This window comes from Taurulus bubalis, assembly GCF_910589615.1.
Source record: "Taurulus bubalis genome assembly, chromosome: 5".
Lineage (NCBI taxonomy): Eukaryota > Metazoa > Chordata > Actinopteri > Perciformes > Cottidae > Taurulus > Taurulus bubalis.
The window spans coordinates 1,405,072-1,423,301 of record NC_136593.1 but is presented as its reverse complement, the minus strand read 5'-3'; the positions used below and the strand labels follow the sequence as shown (position 1 = coordinate 1,423,301).

Below are 18,230 nucleotides of genomic sequence, written 5' to 3'. Positions count from 1 at the left end.
AAAAATTGAAAAAAAAGTTTCTCGAGCGCCTAAAGATCCTCAAAGTCGGGTCACTCGCTCGTGTGATGTTTGTGACCCGTGTGCTAAAAGAAGACAATCCTGTACAGACGACGTCGGTCTAGCGTTGCGTGTTTCACCGGTTTATTAATAAAACCACTCAGGGTCGCCCACTCCTCTCTACTGCCCCCTTTGGAGACAAGTGGTCCCCACAGCCATAGCGCAGAAAGTCAATCAGCTTACGCCTCCTTTTGCATTGCAGAGAATCTGTGAACGTGTTTTTTACCAACCAGAGTGACTTCATGGGGACTGGTTAGCTAAACTAAGCTAACGACTGGTTAGCTTAGTAGATGTTGTGAACGTGATCTTAGTAAATTAAAAAAAATACATTCTGACAACCGGCCGCCATGAAACGTTTTTATTATCTAGATTGTTATCTTCAGTTTCAACCACATTCAAGCAGAACACATAAATATCAATAGCTAATTGGCTAATCGGCTAATCGGCTAATCGATGCTTCAGGCGTCCAGCAGCCGGAGCAAATAGATGAAAGATGGGCCACTTTGAATAAGATGTGACTCCCAAAGGAAAGCAAAGCGTTCGGGGTCCATTATCATCCTCTTACCTGAGGAGGTTCTGGGGTCGCGTTCCAGACGAGCTTCTCCTGATGTTCAGGTCCAACCCGACGGCCTCTTCAGGTACCCAGAATGCCTCTGGAGGGAGGCGGCCAGATGGATCCTGAGGAGTTTTCTCTAACGGGGCTCCAGACGGAGTTTTCTCATTCCGGGCGCTTGTGTCTCTGATCTCGTTCTTTCGGTCGTGAAGCTCGAGACCAGCGTGAGCAGAGAAACCGGCCGAGCCAGAGGTTTGAGGTTTGCCTTCTTTCTTTTTATCGTTGTTGTTTTTCACTGCAAGAACTCACTCAAATAATCACTAAATCAGTCAGACTGAACCCAAATGTCTCCACAGAGATCAAAGGCAAGTCAAATGAAAGCCACAGCGTGCACAGAGACATGAACCGGTTCTGTTCCAATAATCCCACTTTGGCGATGGCGTTTGGAGTTGTTATCCCGTCTCTCTGCCGGGACGCAGCGGCGGGTCGGAGGGCGTTCTGATGATGCTGATGCTGAAGGTTATCTGGGCCACACAGCCTGTACAAAGCCATAGAGACTGTTGAGCTTTCCCTCCTTTCCTGTCTCCTTATTCTATTGTATACTCTCATATTTATTGACTAATATGAAATATTCCCTCAGAGTTTATACCACTGGTCACTAACACTGAGCTGAGCGACTCGGCTTTTATATACTTGTGTTCGACTACTTCCGTCCTGCTTCCTGTCTCTTCTATTCTTTTATTTTTAGTATTTGTTGTATAAAGTTTTCTAAAACATAGAACAGATTTAAAAAAAAAAAAAAAAACGTTTTAACTGTTTTTGTTGACAAATTTTAAATGTGTTGTTTAAATTATTTTTTAACTTATTAAGAGGAGTATTACATTTAGAGTTTTAGAAAACAAAAGGTTTGGCTGCAGGTAAAATACATTTTTTCATTTTATTTTTTATTTTTCCTAGTTTTTGTTTTGGGAAAAAAGAAAAAAACGTCACTATAAATGCTAATAACCAGATGTTTCTGTTAGGTAGAAGAGTAGTGTTTCCACTTGTGAGCTCAAACTGGACATTTCACCACACACACACACACACACACACACACACACACACACACACACACACACACACACACACACACACACACACACACACGTGTGAGTGAATGTGTTGGCGCTGCTTCTGAACGTCCACAGAACCAGAACAAAGTAGAGCGACGTTTAAAGAATACGACGTTAAAACTGCAACAATGTTGCAATGTTCTGCCGGAAAACATTTCATCTAGAGTGAAATCAATAACTCACGCTGATCATCACTCATCAGGATCAATGACCAAAACACCTGACTGATGTCACATGAACAGAATCCTTCTTCTTGGTGCTGATGCGTGTGAAACTACTAAATGATCATATTTCATATTCGTAGCGTTGATTCTTGGTGCTTTACTGGAAAAAAATATAAAAACATTTGTATGCCGTAAAATGGATCATTTCATTTCCTCTGTTACAAAGTTATGAGTGTTAATAAGGCATTGATCCATTCATAACAGCTAATAATGATGTCATCCATAGCTCCTCCCATCCGCTAAACCTAAAGAACTGAAGCTTCATCCTTCACCAGATATCAATATTTTCCATCGGGTCGCAAAGTCGAGAACAAATTTGAGGTACTTGTACTTTACTTGAATAATTCCATTTCACCTGGCTTTAGTATTCCGACTCACACGTTGTACTTTTTACTTTTCAGATTCAGATCTTACATTAAAAACATACGACGCGTTTATGAAATAGGATTCATGCTGAAGACGTTCCACCAAAGACACGTTTGCCCTCGAAACTTTGTCAACAAACTGCGAGTTTGTTACGTAACTAAAAATACATACACACACACACACACACACACACACACACACACACATTGAAAAGCTGCTCGTACAAACAGTCATCCATCTTCAATTCTTAAAGTACATTTTACTGAGAATACTTTCCCAGTACTTTGAGTATTGTGTGTTGCTGCACAGGTACTCGACTAAAGTACCAACGTTTTCTCGGGTTTATTCTACTTCTTGTAGTTCTGTGAGTGAAAGTGTTCAAGCAGCGTCCTTTTATTATTTTAATCTGATTTAATTTATTTTTATTACAACTAAACTGATGCTGAGCTCGGTCAGACTAATGCTGCATGTTAGGCCTCACACACACACACACACACACACACACACACACACACACACACACACACACACACACACACACACACACACAGGCCTCCCTCCTCACTGACAGCGTGCGGTAAAAGCAATACTAAACAGCCGGATGAGTAGCGACGCCGGCAGCTAAACGAGTGCGTGTGTGTGATCATATTTAATAACTCCACTTCTCTGCTCCTTTTGGTTTGTTGAAGAGAACAATAACGATGCTGATAATGTGGTATATTAAACAAGCTCACTTATTTTTATAAAGTCAGATAACCTCGTTGATGAACCGTTTCAATCACTTCACTCGTCCGTCCGCTCCACGTTTTTTATTTTTTCATTTTTCTCTTTCGTGTCTTTGGTCCATTTGCATGAGTCCAACTTGAATTAATGTCTATGCAACAAACAAAAAACTAAAAAACCTTGAAAAAAACCTACAAAAAGCATCTGGTGTGATTGAGCTGAAAGGGAAAAGGGCTCAGGACCCGAGGACCGGCTCATCATCGCAGAACCGAGTCCAGTACTCACATGTCCCTGACTGACCGGCTGTCCACTGTCAGCTGTTTCAATGAGTCTCAGACGTTCTCCTGAACGTTGAACCAGCCTTGTTTGGTCCAGTCGAGCAGAACCCTGCAGCGTTCAGCTCCTCGGTTCTGCTCGTTTGGGTCGAGTGAACATTTCTGCTTGTGAACGCCGTTCAAACCAATCAGGAAGCGTCCGCAAACAAGACAAAGTTAGCATTTTCCTGTTTTGGCTCATTTTTCTGTAACCTGTATAAAAAGCATGAAAGCGTGCTGGAATAACCAGCTAGCTTGCTAGCTAGCTTGCTCGCTAACGATCACAGATTAAAACATTTTTCTTTCCCCCAACATGAGGCACACCTCTGTTCCGCTCACTTTCTGTACGTTAACCAGTGAGGCATGAAAGTGGAATTAGCAAGAAAAAGTTAACTTTTCCTGTTTTGGCAAATTCTTCTGTGACCAGTGTAGCACGGAAGCGTGCTGGAATTAGCCAGCTAGTTTGCTAGCTAGCTAGGTCGCTAACAAGCCAGCTCTTTACATTTAACAACGTAATGCTTCTTGTCACAGATTAAAACACATTGCTTTCCCCCAAAATGACTCTGTATGTTTACCAGTGTAGCATGAAAGTGGAATTAGCACGATAGCTCGCTAACTAGCCAGCTGCTAAATTAATCAAATTCAACAAGCTAATACTTCACACCCGGACTGGTGTCACGGCGTACGACATTGCGCTGCTATCATCACACGAGGGACATCTTCCTTCAGCTAGTGCTCCGCATGCTAACCAGTGTAGCAGGAAAGCGTGTCTGACACGTAGCATGCGAGCTAACAAGCTGCTAAACAAGCCAAATCGAGCGTCTTGGCTTCCTCCACACTCTCGTCACAGCGTGGGAAAGAACATCAAACGCCTCGAGGCGACTGGAGCCAAATATTAACGTTTACTGTAAATGAATCTTAAATGTAGATTATAGGCAAACACTCTGTGTCCCAACGTAATATGTAGTAATCAACCTCAAACCTCGTTTTATTTGCATGGATAGAAGTCCTATATAGACTTTTTTTTATACTTTATATTATCAGTAGAAGTTTTGGAAATCGGCATTTTCACAACATAAAAGTTTTAGAGTCGAGCCTCAAAATCCAAAGCCGCTGAACTCAAGCCACAATAAACTAAAATGAATTGCAACATAAAAAAAACACTAAACAAATCACGTGCCGCTATTGAGGAAAACAATATAAACGTGTTAAACACATTGAACCCGCTGGCTGAACCACTCGACCCGTTATGATCCTCGCTGCTCAGAGACGCTCATCTCGGTTTTCTGCTTCTCGGGTTTTATCTCTTTGTGTATCCGCCCGATGTGTTTGTGATTCTGTTTTCTTTCCATTCATGTTCATGTTCTAATAAATAAAATAAAAACACACTGAAAATAAACCGCAGGCCTCGAGTCGTGTTTTTATTTCTAGTTTCAGATTCAGATTTAGATGTGGAGACAAATACCCGAGAGGTTAGTTCTTTACTGCCATATTATACATATATATATATTATTGTATAATTAATTATTATTATTATAAGACCAAGACGTCATCCCTGTGAACAGCATTCCTTCATATCTGGTTACCAATATGTACGAAACAGCTCCTCACTTTAACTCATTTTAACTCATTTAGACATATGTGAACCTATTAAATTTATTATAGGAACTTTTATACTACGAGAAAAACCAACATGACTTTGTGTTAGTGTGCCCTCTGGAGTCAAGTTTAATGATTCCTCAGACTGACAACACACACACACACACACACACACACACACACACAATGCTTGCTTCTCTATAAACATTGAGAGCTGCCTGCCTCAGATGAAAGTGGTCTTAGAATAAGAGCTTAGAGCTCAACAGCTGGTCAAATATAACACACACACACACACACACACACACACACACACACACACACACGCACACACACACACACACACACACACACACACACACACACACACACGCACGCACACACACACACACACACACACACACACACGCACACACACGCACACACACACACACACACACACACACACACACACACACACACACACACACACACACACACACACACACACACACACACAGACTAACAGCCAGCAATTCTGACTATGTGTGTGTGTCCCTGTGCCATGTATGTATACATTTTGCATTAATATGTAGATGAAGCGTGTCTTAACATGTCAATGTGTGTGTGTGTGTGTGTGTGTGTGTGTGTGTGTGTGTGTGTGTGTGTGTGTGTGTGTGAGACGTTGATCTATTGCAAAATTAACAGCTCTCTTCTCGCCGCCTCCTCAAAGACCTAGCGTAACAACGTAGCGTAACAACGTAGCGTAACAGCGTAGCGTAACAACGTAGCGTAACAGCGTAGCGTAGCAACGTAGCGTAACAACGTAGCGTAACAACGTAGCGTAACAGCGTAGCGTAACAACGTAGCGTAACAACGTAGGGTAACAACGTAGCATAGCAACGTAGCATAGCAACGTAGCATAGCAACGTAGCGTAGCAACGTAGCGTAACAATGTAGCGTAACAACGTAGCGTAACAACGTAGCGCAACAATGTAGCGTAACAATGTAGCGTAACAACGTAGCGCAACAACATAGCGTAACAACGTACAGCTCTCTTCTCGCCGCCTCCTCAAAGACCTAGCGTAACAACCTAGCGTAACAACCTAGCGCAACAACGTAGCGTAACAACGTAGCGTAACAACGTAGCGCAACAACGTAGCGCAACAACGTAGCGCAACAACGTAGCGCAACAACGTAGCGTAACAACCTAGCGTAACAACTTAGCGTAACAACCTAGCGTAACAACCTAGCGTAACAACCTAGCGCCCTGTCCCCTTGAGTTATTTGTCTGATACCTTTTCTGCAAATACATGTTTTTGACGGTCTTTGTCCTCTTTAGATTCTTGTAGACCTGCAGCACCTGTCAGTCTCAGTTTGAATAAACCTTTCTGTCGATTCAACGTAAAGACGACAGTCAAAGCTAAACGTTTCCATAATGCTTCTACACAACACGAGGTGGAATTAAAGGCTGCAGCAGCAAAAGCTTAAACACACACACAGAGATTAAATGTGTCTTGTTTGCCTCATCAAACGTCTCATTTAATATCTGATGAACGAGACGTCAGATTATTCTCTGAAACTGATTTTGTGCAGCAGGAAGTGGAACAGAGCTGCTGCCTCTTTTCTCATCTTTTAAACTACAATCAATGGCGAGTGCAGGATGAAATACATGAATATGCTTTTGATGAAGCAGGGGGGAAGGCATGCTATGAGTCAGACGTTTATAACGGAGGCTATGTGGTGAATGGTGGCATTGAGGAGAAACCCTACGAGAGCGTTCGGTGTCAGAAGCATCACTACGTCATTCTTTAAGAAGGTACAATGAAATAAAAAGGTTCATCTCTCTGCTGGTTTACAGACAACTCTCAATGAAATGTTGTTCATTCTTCCCCTCTTCTCTTTCATCACTTGATGGAGCGCCGCCTGCTGGAGAAAAACAGCCATCGCTTTTCCACCGAGACGAGATGAGTCAAAATATACAAAAAATATACAAAATACATACAAAATATATGCAAAATATATACAACAAATAGACAACATATTTACAAAATATAAAGAACGCTGAGTACAAGAGAGAAAAAAAAGACAAACTATCAGAATGTACAAAAATAAAAAACCTGATTTTATTTTCTGCAAACTGAATAAAACATAAACGGTTTCACGACTCAGGAAACAAGTCGAATCAGTTATGAGGATAAAATAAAGCTTTGAAATGTGTGAAGAATGACCAAGGGGATTACCCACAATTCATAGCAATGTGAGGTTAAACGCATGCAGACTAAACAAAGAGGACGACGTGTGTTCAGCTTTTTACTAAATTTAACCTCAAAACATTGAATTATGTTAAAGATGGAACATAAACATATGAAATCAGAAACTTTATTACAGATGTATTCATGAATAATTGTATTATTGAATCTGTTTGGATCAAAACGAGTAAACAGATAAATAAATAAATACATGAATGAAACCTCTCGACCTCGTGAGGAAAGAGTTCAACAGAAAGTTAACTTTTCATTTATGTAACTTTTTGCTTTATGACTTTTAATTCTGACGGTTTCCCAGTTTGAATGAACCAACGCACCTTTCAGAATAAAAGCGGTCTTTTCAGAATAAAAGCTGGTGTCCTGGGTCTAAGCATCTGCGTCCGAGGGGCGGGGCTTAGTTAAGGGCACCTGTGATGTCACCAGTGATGTCGAGCTCTTTGTTTTGGCCGTGAAGTTATTAATAATTCATAACTTCTCCTCACAGCCGTGACATTTAACCACATCCATGACCACCAACACACGGTTAAGAGCTCCTTCCTCTTCCTCTTCCTCTTCCTCCCAACAACTAGCTCCTCCTCTTCCTTCTCCTCTTCCTCCTCGGCCCATCTTCCTCTCGCTCATCTATGTTTTTTTTCTAATTGCGTAATCCCTCCCTTATGTTTCCCCAACAACCATCATCATCATCATCATCATCATCATCATCATCATCATCTTCTTCTCTCTCTCGCTCTAAACTTGGATCACATCCCCCCTCCTCTCTTCCTCTCCTCCTCCTTTGGCTTCCTTGTCACCATCATCTTCCTCATCCTCCTTCCTTCTTCATTCCAAAACTAATCCGCCTCTTCCTCCTTCACCATATCCCATAATCCTCTCCTCCTCCCTCACTTCAAAGTATCCTCTTCTTTTCCTCTGCCATCAGCTCTTCTTCGTCTCCTCCTCTTCCTCCTCCTCCTCCTCTTCCTCCTCTTCTCATAACAGTGAGATGGATTTCAGCCTCTAATGGATTTCATATTCCATCGGACCGCCGGTGATTCCAGATTAATATTTCATCAGTCCTCTGTCTCCTCATCATCATCATCATCATCATCAGCATAGAGAGAGGTGTGTGTGTGTGTGTGTGTGTGTGTGTGTGTGTGTGTGTGTGTGTGTGTGTGTGTGTTGGAGGGAAAGCGATCATAACGAGAGACCTGCAGAGCTTCTGACACATATAAACATTAATATACATATAAACATTAATATAAATATAAACATAAATATAAACATTAATATAAACTATTAACATTAATAACCCAAGAACTCTTCTCACTTAAAGAAGCTTGTTTCAAACTAAAAACAGTTCCAATAAAAGTTTTTATGAAACAAGAGAACAATTAATCAATTAAAGGGAAATTAAACGATATACAAGCAGGAAGGGCTCACCGATAAATAAAGATATAATATATAATACATGAAGATATAATAAATAAACATATACTATATAATAAATAAACATATAATACATAAAGATATAATATAATAAAATGCTAATTCTCCTGTTTTAAATTAAACAAAAGCTCCTGTTTGACCCCACAGAGCTGCAGTTTGCTCATTCTGAGATGCTTTCTCTCCTGGCCTGCACTGCCCCCTAGCGGCCACAGGAGAGCATGACGTCACACGGGAGTGGACACAATAACGTGAACACCGCTGCAGGAAAACAACAACAACACTTTTACTTTTAGAATAACAAAGTTTCAGTCTGTTATGATTTATTTACCCTATATGTGTGTTTAATGGAGCATATTATCTTATATTGTTTATATATATATATATATATATATATATATATATATATATATATATATATATATATATATATATATATATATACATATATTATAAAAGAACCCGGCAACAAACTATATGCAGTAAAATAAAGATGCACTTATCAAAAGACACACGTGTGTTTATATATGTCTTATTATATGGACATATAAAAGTACTAAAAAGCTCTTTGAAGTTTATGCAAGTATCAATGCATGAAATACATGTCAATAATATATTAATTGATAAATACTTAAAAACACAAATAAATAAACACATAAATAAATGAAACAAAATGAATAAATAATACATAACAAAATAAATAATAATTACTGCATGCTAACTGTATTTTTCAAGGAACTCAAGTAACGTGACGTCAGAGTGACACCACGTGACCAGATCACTGGGGCTCGAGACCTGACCTTTCAGAAAAAAAGCCCTTTTAAATCACATTAACTCACACAAGGTGCACTCGACGTGACGCTGTTCACTCATTCATCGAAGCACGCGGACTTCACCTGCCCGGAAGTAAAGGCTGCAGTACCGCGTGTGACCACAGCCACCGGCTAACAGGGAGCGGCCGTTCCAGCCCAGAGGGGCGCTGTTTCCCACGGTGACGTCAGGTCCTCTGATCAAGTACAAATACAAGAAGGTCAAAGAGAATACTAGTGGAAGTATTCAGGTACTTTCACTTATAAAGTACAAATACAAGAAGGTCAAAGAGAATACTAGTGAAAGTAGTAGATGATTTATGTAAGAAGCTTTTTTGTTTTAATAAAGTATTTTCTGTCTGTAACTTGAGTCCTAAAACTGAGTTTTTGACGTTTTTGTGAGAATATTTCATAAACTCTTTTCAAAATGTTCAAGAAAACAGAAAATTAAACTTCGGAAAAGTTCTTTCATCCCAAAAATGATTGAAACAAATTGATTTGTAATAATAAAAAAATGAAATATTCCAACTACACTACAGCATTTTTATGTTTACAAGCATTTGTTCATAACTGTTAATGTCAGATAAAGAAAGAGTAAAAAGTACAATATGTACCTCTGAAATAAAGTAGAAAATAGTACAAATATTCAAAAGCTGTACTTTAAATGTAGCCGATTACTTTCCACTGGGAGTTAACTTAAGAAAACATTAATGATGATAATAATAATATAATAATAATTATAACAGGGACAGAGTTGAGCGCCGCAACTAACAAATGTTTTTAAATCAAAGTGTTCTCCAAAAACCCAACGAGACGTCTTCAAATGTCTCCGATTAAATATTATTTATATATTAAATATATCCAGAGAAACTATCACAAATTCACATTTAAGAAGCTGGACTCTAAAATTACACTTATTTTAGAACATTAAATAAATCATAACAAATTAAATTATACTAAAATAATTATTTAGATGAGTATGATTGACACATTAAATAATGATTTCATTAAAACTATTATTTAATTTATTATGATTTATTTAATGTTCTAAAATAAGTCTAATTTTGGAGTCCAGCTTCTTAAATGTGAATTTGTTTCTCTGGATATATTTAATATATAAATAATATTTAATCTGAATATCTCTCCAAAATGCTTTCCATAAAACATAAAAGGGAAAAGAACAAGATTTAAATAAATATTCCCAAATGTGAAGACGTGTTAAATCAAGTTGCAACAATGAATCCATTCAATGTCAACTTTGATTTACATTAATCAACTATTTTAGTAATTTATTAATGACTTTTAAGTATTTATTTTTTAAACTAAATTTTAGAAAAATACACTCAAAACTCAATAAATTAATTCATAAAATTAGTTGTCTTTTTAAACTAAATTAAAAAAGTTGAGTAGTGTAAATAAAAGTTAACATTTAATGGATTCATTGTTGCAACTTGAATATTTATTTAAATCGTGTACTTTCCCCTCTTATGTTTTATGGAAAGCATTTTGAATCGTAGCTGCATTTATAGAGCAAGTTATGAATAATATTATTATGAATCCTAAACGTTAAAGCTCTATTTGTGTATTTAAACAACGAGGAAATAAAATAAATATAAAAACATGTTCAACTCTTTTATTCTTTCATGGATGAACAGAACAAACGGTTAAAACGAGTCTCGTTCCTCGTGAGCGTCGACAGAAACAAACCCGGCTTTGTAAACAACAACAAAACAATAAACTTGGTAAACAACAGTAAACACCCAGACTCGTCCTGATCGGAGCTCACCGTCGTCGGCTGGAGTGTCGCCGTCGTTGATTTTCTGGTCGTCGTCGTCTCTAAAATACTTTCTTGGCACAAACATTTTAACGTGAAGTTTAGAGACTTTGAAGTTTGATTTCATTTCCATATTTAATAAAAAGGTGATTGAAGCTTCTCAGGTGTTTGCAGTACAAGGTGTATTACTAAGGTGTATTTTTAACGTGTAGTACTACAGTAGATGGAGCAAAGTACTGCAGACGAGTTCTACCCCTGAAAGAGTGAAGATCATTTATAATATCTATAACATTTCTGCAGACGCACCGGACTCCATTGACAAAAACATAATTTGCTCTTGTGACGACCGCAGGAGTCGCCGCTTTGTTTGTGTCGCCGTTTGACTTTGTGTTACTTTGTTTGTGTTACTTTGTGACGTCAGTGAATCTGAATCAACGCCTTTAAAAACATGAACGTTGACTGTTTTCCTCGATGGAGTCCGTCTGTGACGAGGTTTTACAAAACTGCTCCAGTCAGAAAAGAGGTGGAGACGCTCTAGAAAAAGAGTCAGGAGTCTAAAATACGTCCACAGCAGTACTTTGATCCTTCTACTGGTGAAGTACACCGACCGTGTAGAAGTACACAGACAGACAGTGTAGAAGTACACAAACGTGTAGAAGGACCGTCACACAAACACACTTTTAAACTTTTTAGGAAACAAACCGAAGACGTTGCTGAAGCTCCGGAGAAAAGAAGATCGATGCTTTCAAACTGAATAAAAGTCTGAGGACGATATGAAACCCAAACCAGTCGCACCAGTACGGCGGCCCAGTCGCACCAGTACGGCGGCCCAGTCGCACCAGTATGGCGGCCCAGTCGCACCAGTACGGCGGCGTTCTCTCCAGCAAACCCGAGACAAATCAGACAAAATATTTTTTCTTTGCTCTTTTCCTTAAAAACATTTGCACCTTTCAGAAAAACAACAAGTGGAATGTTGAAAAGAGGAAAACAAACACAACTCTGTTAAAACACACACCGGACGGTTCAGGTCTCTGGAGCCGTTGTTTAGTCGCTTACAGTACAATCACTTTGTATAAAAACCTCAGAGTAAATATCGGATATGCAGAACAACTTGGTATCTCCTGATGAAAAACAATACAAAAAGAAATAAAGTCGACGCGTTCAGACCGGTAGTGTCGTATGAAAGCAGCGGCGTCATCAGAACCACGGCAGGCGAGTTCATGACCTGTAAACGTGCCGACGCGGAGATATAAAGTAATACAAGATGTAGTGTTCTTTCCTTGCTGCGTTTCATTTAAAAAGATGCTGAATTAAAAACCATAAAAACGCAGATTTGAAGCGACGGCGTGGAGGTCGCCGCGAGGTCAGTTCGTGTCGTTGACGATCACGACGACCATGTGCTCCTCGTCCAGATTACCCACAGTCCTCTTGGCCGCCTGCAGGTACTGCTGCGAGAACACGCCGGGCGGGAAGGCGTACAGCATGGCGCCGGGCCCGCCCTCTTTGGCGCCCGGCAGGCTCACCACGCCGGCCGCCTCCTTGTTGCGCAGGTAGGTGACGAGGTGGCGCAGCAGCCGGGCCTGCAGCGCCGGCTCGCCGGCGGCGGCGGCGGGCCCTCGCTCGATGGGGCCCTGCAGGGCGAGCAGCACGGCGTAGCCGTCGGGGCGGCCGAGCTTCACGCGGCGCGACACCTCGTCCAGCCGCGTCTGGTCCATGCGGAGCCGCTGGGCGATCTTCAGCTGGCCCGGCTGGGTCTGGTTCTGGCTCTGCTTCCGCGTGTCCTTCATCACGGCGTCGAAGAAGGCCGAGCCGCCCTCCAGCAGGTACAGGTTGGCGGGGAAGCTGCTGTTCTTGAGCGCGAAGAAGCCGTGCCACGATTTGGAAAGCGAGGCCTGGGCGAAGTCGGAGAGCGAGCCGGGGGCGGCGGCGGGGGCGGCGTCCGCGTGGGTCGCCGGGGAGACGGCGACGGCTTTGACGGCGGTTTTGACGGCAGCGACCTCGCTGTTCCGATGGTGGTGGTTGTTGAGGTGCTCGCCGGACCTTTTGTTGCCGTGGTGATGGTGGCGGCCGGGCGGGGGGGGCGTCGTCTTCGTTGGCGGCGGAGTGTCGCCCGCCGCCTCCGTTCTCGGGCGTGTGGTCCCTCGGCTCGGTGGTGGAGTCGGGGGCCCGGACCCTCGCTCGGTCCGGGCTCGCGTCCGGGGTGGCGGCGCCGCCCGCCGGGCCTCGAACCCTCGACCTCCCCCTCTCCTTCTCCCGCTCGCGCTCCCTCTCCTCCGCCGGCCGGTCGGTGGACGCGCTCCGGCTCCGCTTCCTGCCGCTCCGCCGCTCGTCCCGCTCCTTCAGCCAGCGCTCCCGGCTGCGGCTGCGGCTCCTCGCCGTCCTCCCGCTGCGCCCGAACGCCTCCACGCCGCCCGGCCTCCTCTCCAGGCTGCGGGTGGGGCTGGCGGGGTAGTCCCGCTCCAGCAGCGCCCGGTCCCGCTCCCGCTGGGTGATGAGGCCGTGCGAGGAGGGCGGTGGCGGCGGCGGCAGCGGCGGGGTCGAGCGGTCCCGGACGCCCCTCAGCTCGCGCTCCAGGCTGCGGTGCCGGCTGTAGGCCTCGCCGACGAGCTCGTAGTGGGAGGGCGGGGCCACCGCGGGAGGCTGGTAACCGGGCGGGAACGGCCGAGACGGGCTCTCCTCCACTTTGGCGAAGTCCACCCTCAGGCGGCGCTCCGGCCCGCCCAGAGGGAAGCCCCGCATCTGGGTGCAGGCGGCCTGGGAGGCGTCCAGACTCTCGTACTGGATGTAGGCGAAGCTGTCCCCCTTCACGTAGTCGATGTTCCGGATGCTGCCGAAGCGGTCGAACTCCCGGGCCAGCGCGGCGAGGGAGTTCCCGGTCCCGAGGCCGCCGACCCAGAGCCGCGTGGTGGGGTTGGCCTTCCCGTAGCCGATCTTAATCGGGTTGCCCCCCATCAGCCGGCCCTGCATGGCCACTTTGGCCCGGTGGGCCATGTCCAGGTTCTGGAACTTCACGAAGGCGTAGGCGCCGCCCTGGCCGCGCGCCGGCCGCTTGATCACCACGTCCTCGATGACCCCGTACTTGTCGAAGCCCCGCCGCAGCTCCGCCTCCGTCACGTTGCCGTCCAGGTTGCCGATGAAGAGGTTGCTGGTGGCCCGCTGGTCGTCCTCGGGTTTCAGGTCCTCCACCACCGGCATCGGCGGGAACCCGTAGGGGCGACCGCGCTCGTCCAGCATGCCGTAGTAGTCCAGGAGCCGCTCCCGCTCCCGGCTGAGCCCCAGGGTCTCCAGGGCGTAGTGCCGGGCCCGGATGTCCCGGATGCCGCTGGCGCCCGGGCCCGGCGGCGACAGGGAGCGCTGCCGGTACGGGTACGGCGCGTGCAGGGCCAGGTAGCCGGCGTCAGGAGGCGTCACGCTGCGGCGCCTCACGTACATGGGCTCGATCTTCAGCTGCCGGTCCCCCAGCACCAGCCGGGAGGACTTGGCGTGCCGGGCCTCCTTGGCATCCTCGGGGTGCCGGAAGTTGACGTAGGCGATGCGGCCCAGCTCTGGCGTGTGCGACAGCTTCACGCTGACGTCCCCGAACTTCTTGAACTCGTGGAACAGCGCGTCCTCCACGTCCTCGTCCGACACCTGCGAGCCCAGGTTGCTGATGAGCAGCGTCTTGTACTCCAGGGTGCCGGGTCTGGCCGCGGGGAGCTGCTGCTGCTGCTGCTCCGTGCACGCGGCCGCGGACACCGTGGTGGTGGTGGTGGCGGTGGCGCGCAGCGGCGGCAGCGGCGGCGGAGGCGCGCGGCCGAGGAGGCTGAGCTCGTGCCGGTGGTGGAGCTCCAGCGCGGCCGCCCGCTCCTCGCGGAGGAGCCGCGGCTTCTCGCGCTCCCTGCTGCGGCTCCTGCGGCGGTGGTGGTGCTGGTACCCCCGGCTCTCCGCCAGCAGCAGCGCCAGCGGCGGAGGATGAGGAGGATGCAGCTCCTCTCTCCGCGCGCTCTCCCGCTCCCGCTCCCGGACCCGCTTAGCGGCGGCCCTGGACGGACTCGTCTCCCTCCCGGCCTGCCGCTTCATCTTCACACACAAAAAATAAAAAAAGGAGGGCGACGGAGCTCAAACTTTTCGGCGCCTGCGACGGGAATCCGGCCTGGGCAAAGAAACGCTACCGGGCCGCACGTTGAACAACCGCATATATGTCGGAATAAGAGCGTAAACTCGTTTTAAAAACATGTCAGCCTCGGAGGGTCTGCGCCTACGCCGCCATCTTGGACAATAGGAATGTGTGCCGCTTTCGCCGAGAGGAGGGGGGGCGGAGACTACGCGGTGACGTCATGGCGCGTCTCCGGCGGGACGACGTCATGGCGCGTCTCCGGCGGGACGACGTCATGACGTCACGCGCTCAATTTTACACCACAGAAACAATCCAGTTATTTTATTACTTTATTAGTAAAGTATTTTTTTTAAAGCGGGACTGAGACTTGTTTATTATTTTACTTTTATTGTTTTAAGCGGGACAGAGTTATTTTCAAATCTACTAGTTTTAAATGTCATCTTTTATAATACATGTAAATGGTCTTAAACGATAATAATAATAATGATAATAATAATAATTGTGAATAATTGCAATACCGGAACCAACATGCCCAAAAGCCATCAGGATTATAATTATCTACATTGCCTTTTATAATAATACAAATATTAATAATTTAATAATTTATTTTTTGTTGCTGAAGAAAATAAGATTTGGACAGAAATCCTGTTTTTAATTTCAAACCTATGAGTTTTAAATGTCAACTTTTATAATAAATGCAAAAAGTCTCAAATAATTATTTTGATTCAACGAAAACATTATGATTAACAACAGCATTATGATTATCTTATGATTTTATTCTTACATTCAAAGTAGTAGAAGTATGATCAGCAAAATGTGCTCAAAGTATCAAAAGTTAAAGTACTCAATATGCAGAATCAATAATGATTGAAAACAACATGAAGCGAAGAAGTAATCTACAAGAACTTTGATCTACTTTGAGCTCTGGTTATTGATCATATTTATCATCTGTTCCCTTTTCAGATGAAACTCATCTGAGGGCCCACAGAGCTCCGCCCCTTATATGACGTCATCAGAGAGAAGCAGGAAACAGTTTGTTCCTGTTCAGTTCTCAGTGAGAGGAGACTCACACACAGACACACGGTAAGATTTACCTTCTTTACAAAGCTGAGACTTCACCTGAGGACGGTTACAGGAGGGAGTACTACAAGTACTTCAAGTACTACAAGTACTAAAAGTACTGAAGTACTTCAACCTGCTGCTGACCGAAAAAAATCACTCAAATGAAAGTAACCGAGGAAACTTTATGAATCAAGTGACTTCCTGTTTTAACTTCCTGTGCCGTCTGCTGTGTTTCAGCTTCACTCAGAGACAACATGGCTTCCAGATCAGAGGAGGATCTCTGCTGTCCGGTCTGTCAGGAAGTCTTTAGAGATCCTGTTATTCTGGCATGTAGCCACAGCTTCTGTAAAGACTGTCTGAAGAGATGGTGGAGAGAGAAACACACTCAGGAGTGTCCAGTTTGTAGGAGAAGATCTTCAAAGGAACATCCACCTTTAAACCTGGCGTTAAAGAACCTGTGTGAGTCCTTCTTACTGGAGAGAGACCTGAGAGCTCCAGAGACTCTCTGCAGTCTGCACTCTGAGAAACTCAGACTCTTCTGTCTGGACCATCAGCAGCCAGTGTGTCTCGTCTGCAAAGACTCAGAGAAACACATCGACCACAGATTCAGACCCATCGATGAAGCTGCTCCACAACTCAGGAAGAAGCTTCAGGAAACTCTGGAGCCCTTAAAGGAGAAGTTAAAGGTCTTTGAACAAGTTAAAGTGAAGTCTGATCAAACAGCAGAACACATGAAGGTCCAGGCCCGACGCACAGAGAGGAAGATTCAGGATCAGTTTAAGAAGCTTCACCAGTTTCTAGAGGAGGAAGAGGAGGCCAGGATGGCTGCACTGAGGGAGGAAGAGGAGCAGAAGAGTCAGATGATGAAGGAGAAGATGGAGGCTCTGAGCAGAGAGATAGCAGCTCTTTCAGACACAGTCAGAGCCACAGAGGACGAGCTGAGAGCTGAAGACGTCTCATTCCTCAACAACTACAAGGCTGCAGTGGAACGAGTCCAGCAGCGCCCCCTGCTGGAGGATCCACAGCTGCTCTCAGGAGCTCTGATAGACGAGGCCAAACACCTGGGCAACCTGACCTTCAACATCTGGAACAAGATGAAGGACCTGGTCTCCTACACTCCTGTGGTTCTGGACCCAAACACTGCTAATCCAGGACTCATCCTGTCTGAAGATCTGACCAGTGTGAGACGAGGAGAGAGACAGAAGCTTCCTCATAATCCAGAGAGGTCTGATACATACAGTTATGTTCTGGGCTCTGAGGGATTTAACTCTGGGACTCACAGCTGGGATGTCGAGGTAGGAGACGGTACAGTCTGGTTAATGGGTGTGTTAGCAGAGTCTGTCCAGAGGAAGGGAGACATAGAGTCTGGATTATGGAGAATAAGGTTATTTTATGGTAAATACTCATCATGGTCACCATCAGCTCCATCCACTGATCTCGTCGTGCAGAAGAATCCTCAGAGGATCAGAGTGAATCTGGACTGGAACAGAGGAAAGCTGTCGTTCTCTGATCCTGATACTAACACACACATACACACCTTCACACACACTTTCACTGAGAAGATGTTTCCATACATTTACACTTGGGATAAAGTGAAGATCTCAGCACTGAAGGTCTGTGTGTCAAAGCAACAGGTCTGATAGAGACTTTAGTTTGAAGGAGGTGATTTTTTAGGATTCTGCTTGAAATGTCATCCCCAAACTAAAAAGGGTGCATCTCTGCACCACTAGGGCTATTTGAATAATGTTGGTGTTATAATAAAGGCAACCCATGTTAGCTTTTGTTCAGAGGTGTAAATAGAAGTTTCAGGTCCGCCTAAGAAAACAAAAGCACTTTCAGGATGATTATCTCTTTGAAATGATGCCTCACTAAG

At 44.7% G+C, this 18,230-nt stretch overlaps 2 protein-coding genes across 2 annotated transcripts; one reads left to right on the top strand and one right to left on the bottom strand.

Annotated features, from left to right (window-relative positions):
• Window positions 1-12,563: 12,563 nt before the first annotated feature.
• rbm15b (RNA binding motif protein 15B) lies at window positions 12,564-15,258 on the bottom strand (the record flags this gene model as incomplete). The annotated part of the gene is given in 2 exon segments (XM_079218502.1): window positions 12,564-13,268; window positions 13,270-15,258. Coding segments are annotated over 2 exon segments (2,694 nt in total).
• Window positions 15,259-16,596: 1,338 nt separating this feature from the next.
• LOC306736526 (E3 ubiquitin-protein ligase TRIM39-like) lies at window positions 16,597-17,997 on the top strand (the record flags this gene model as incomplete). Its single annotated transcript, XM_079218171.1, has 1 exon — window positions 16,597-17,997. The coding sequence occupies exon 1, from the start codon at window positions 16,612-16,614 to the stop codon at window positions 17,995-17,997; it is 1,386 nt and encodes a 461-aa protein (XP_079074297.1). The 5' UTR covers window positions 16,597-16,611.
• Between the last annotated feature and the right edge of the window lie 233 nt (window positions 17,998-18,230).